This window comes from Rosa chinensis, chromosome 1 (assembly GCF_002994745.2).
Source record: "Rosa chinensis cultivar Old Blush chromosome 1, RchiOBHm-V2, whole genome shotgun sequence".
NCBI classification, from domain to species: domain Eukaryota; kingdom Viridiplantae; phylum Streptophyta; class Magnoliopsida; order Rosales; family Rosaceae; genus Rosa; species Rosa chinensis.
This window is the reverse complement of record NC_037088.1, coordinates 58,246,632-58,249,538: the sequence shown is the minus strand read 5'-3', so window position 1 is coordinate 58,249,538 and position 2,907 is coordinate 58,246,632. Positions and strand designations below refer to the sequence as shown.

The following is a 2,907-nucleotide window of genomic DNA, read 5'->3' as shown; positions in this document are numbered from 1 at the left end:
CGCTTTACACACAGCAGGCACAAGTTTTTTTTTTTTTTTTCTGATGACAACAGCAGGCACAAGTTACTATCATGGCAAAAAGAAATAGTAAAAACATACGTGGAAGTAAAGGATCGACATCAGACAGAATCAAGCAATTAAAACAAGCAAAGACTCGAGCTTTAAGATTCGATTACCTATATATTACACCACCTTGATTTGCACTTAAACCATTTCTTAAACCAACTTGATCGACCCTGTCATCTTCCTCCTCCAGCTAGCCGGCCAGCTCGTACTAAATAAGAAACCAAACAAAAAAGCGTACCTTTCACCACAACTCTCATCCCAACACCAACAACAAACCAGACAAAAAAACCAGACCTACCTCTCTCTCTCTACTCTTAACAATTCAAATCCATACTCAAACCAAACCCCATTATATATTGAATTTGAAATCTCCATTATTTTTTGTATCATAGCTTCATAACTCTATAACCATGCCACTTCTTCTTCTTCTTCATCTTCTCCTTCATTTTTTCACTTACTACAGTCTCTGCTTCTCTTCTCCACTACCTAAAACCCTCATTCTACCTCTCAAAACCCAGACGCTCCCACATGGGTCGATCCCAAAACCCTCAAACAAGCTCTCATTCCACCACAACGTCACCCTAACCATCTCCCTCACAGTCGGGTCGCCCCCACAGAACGTTACCATGGTCCTCGACACAGGCAGTGAACTCTCCTGGCTCCACTGTAAGAAAACCCCGACCCTCACCAACGTCTTCAATCCACTCGCCTCCAAATCCTACATCCCCGTCTCCTGCTCCACCCCCACTTGCCGCACCCGGACCCGGGACCTATCCATACCCGTTTCCTGCGACCCGAAAAAGCTCTGCCACGCCATTCTCTCCTACGCCGACGCATCCTCCCTGGAAGGCAACCTCGCCTCCGACACTTTCCAACTCGGGTCTTCGGGTCAACCTGGGACCGTATTCGGGTGCATGGACTCCGGGTTCAGCTCCAACTCCGAAGAGGACGCCAAGACAACCGGGTTAATGGGCATGAACCGGGGATCCTTATCCTTCGTAACCCAAATGGGCTTCCCGAGATTCTCGTACTGCATATCGGGCCGTGACTCCTCCGGGGTCTTGCTCTTCGGCGACGCCAACTTCGCTTGGCTCGGCCCTTTAAACTACACGCCGTTAGTCCAAATGTCGACGCCGTTACCGTACTTCGACCGGGTCGCGTACACGGTCCAGCTCGACGGGATCCGGGTCGCCGGGAAAGTACTCCCCCTCCCGAAATCCGCGTTCGTACCCGACCACACCGGGGCGGGTCAGACAATGGTGGACTCGGGCACCCAGTTCACGTTTCTTCTCGGGCCCGTTTACACCGCTTTGAAAAACGAGTTCGTTCTCCAGACCAAACCGGTTCTGAAGCTCCTGGACGACCCGAACTTCGTTTTCCAAGGCGCGATGGATTTGTGTTTTCTGGTTCCGGTGAACCGGCCTGGTCTGCCGGTTCTGCCAGCTGTGACGATGATGTTTAAGGGAGCAGAGATGAGCGTAACGGGGGAAAGGCTGCTGTATCGGGTACCGGGAATGGTGAGGGGGAATAATCAGGTGTATTGCTTCACGTTCGGGAACTCCGACTTGCTGGGCGTAGAGGCGTTTGTGATTGGTCACTATCACCAGCAGAACGTGTGGATGGAGTTTGATCTGGTGAAGTCTAGGATGGGAGTGGCCGAGGTTAGGTGTGATCTCGCAAGTCAAAGGCTAGGTTTGGGTACCTAGGGAAGGTTAGGAGTAGAGGACACCCCAGCTGTGCGTGATGTTACTGGCAACATTTCGAGTGCCCAGCTAACGAGGTCTATGTGCTGTAGTGCTCTAGAGTATTGAAACTCTATCGTCATGAGTCGTTAGATTAGCTCACTATGCAGAACATCTGCAAACAGTGACTGATTTAATGATTCTGACTTGGACTATAGAATTTCAATACTCCGAAACAGTATCAACGATAGGCACGTATGAATGGAGGTGGGTCACTGTTCAGGTTAGTGTGAGGTCATGGATGGACAGTTGGGTAAATATCAGAATTTGGATTTGAGCCTTCCAGTTGTTCTTTTTTACTGTATCGTTTGAAATATTATATGGAAGATTCTCTGAATCTCTGTGGGTTTAAGGGTTGGTGGAGTAGAAGAGACTGGGGTTATTTTATTGGGGAGCAGGTGGGGTTTTGGGTCCAAGGATGATGACGTAGCAGAGATCTGGGTCCATTGTCATGGATTTCCAAAGCTTGATGAAGGGTGCAGAGGCCAGAGGGTTGGGGGTCTATGGAGATTCATGGAGCACGTGCACTGGGTTTTTGGTGGCTCTGTCGGATCAGTGGTTGTGGTTCAGATAGAATCATATAACTTTTGAGAGCCGCAATGGCACACAATCATGAATCATGTAGTAGCAGAAGCATGGCTTGTGCTTATTTAAATGAACTAGCTTGTAGATTTGTAAATGATCTCATACATCAATTAATGTTCAATTCCATTTCTCCCATGCTGGCCAAACTTCTCTTTAAAATTGAGTTATAGTTTCACATTGACTATGAAAATCATAGATGCGATTATAAGACATTTGCTAATTTTGTTTTTGTTAATCATGAACTTGAAAGATAGATGGTTCTAATTATAAAATTAATTTGTATGATAAACATTATAAACAATAAAAGTGATGTTTGATAGAACTAAATGATTGATTTTACTTATTTTGTAACTGTCTAATTAGATAGACCCGTATATAACTCAATTATTGTAAATGTCCAAAATAACTTGCGTTTGAGTTTGATTATAGTACAATATATCCATACAAGATCGAGAAAATGGCTTGACAAATTATATCATATAGTATAATTGAGTTGATCAAAGATACGACTGCG

At 45.7% G+C, this 2,907-nt stretch overlaps 1 protein-coding gene across 1 annotated transcript; it reads left to right on the top strand.

Annotated features, from left to right (window-relative positions):
• Positions 1–244: 244 nt before the first annotated feature.
• LOC112182786 (aspartic proteinase PCS1) lies at positions 245–2,528 on the top strand. Its single transcript, XM_024321326.2, has one exon. The coding sequence runs from the start codon at positions 477–479 to the stop codon at positions 1,770–1,772; it is 1,296 nt and encodes a 431-aa protein (XP_024177094.1). The 5' UTR covers positions 245–476; the 3' UTR covers positions 1,773–2,528.
• Positions 2,529–2,907: the final 379 nt, after the last annotated feature.

What these genes read in the sequence shown, in the direction of transcription:
- LOC112182786 (XM_024321326.2), top strand. Translation starts at nt 477, where the DNA reads ATGCCACTTCTTCTTCTTCTTCATCTTCTCCTTCATTTTTTCACTTAC.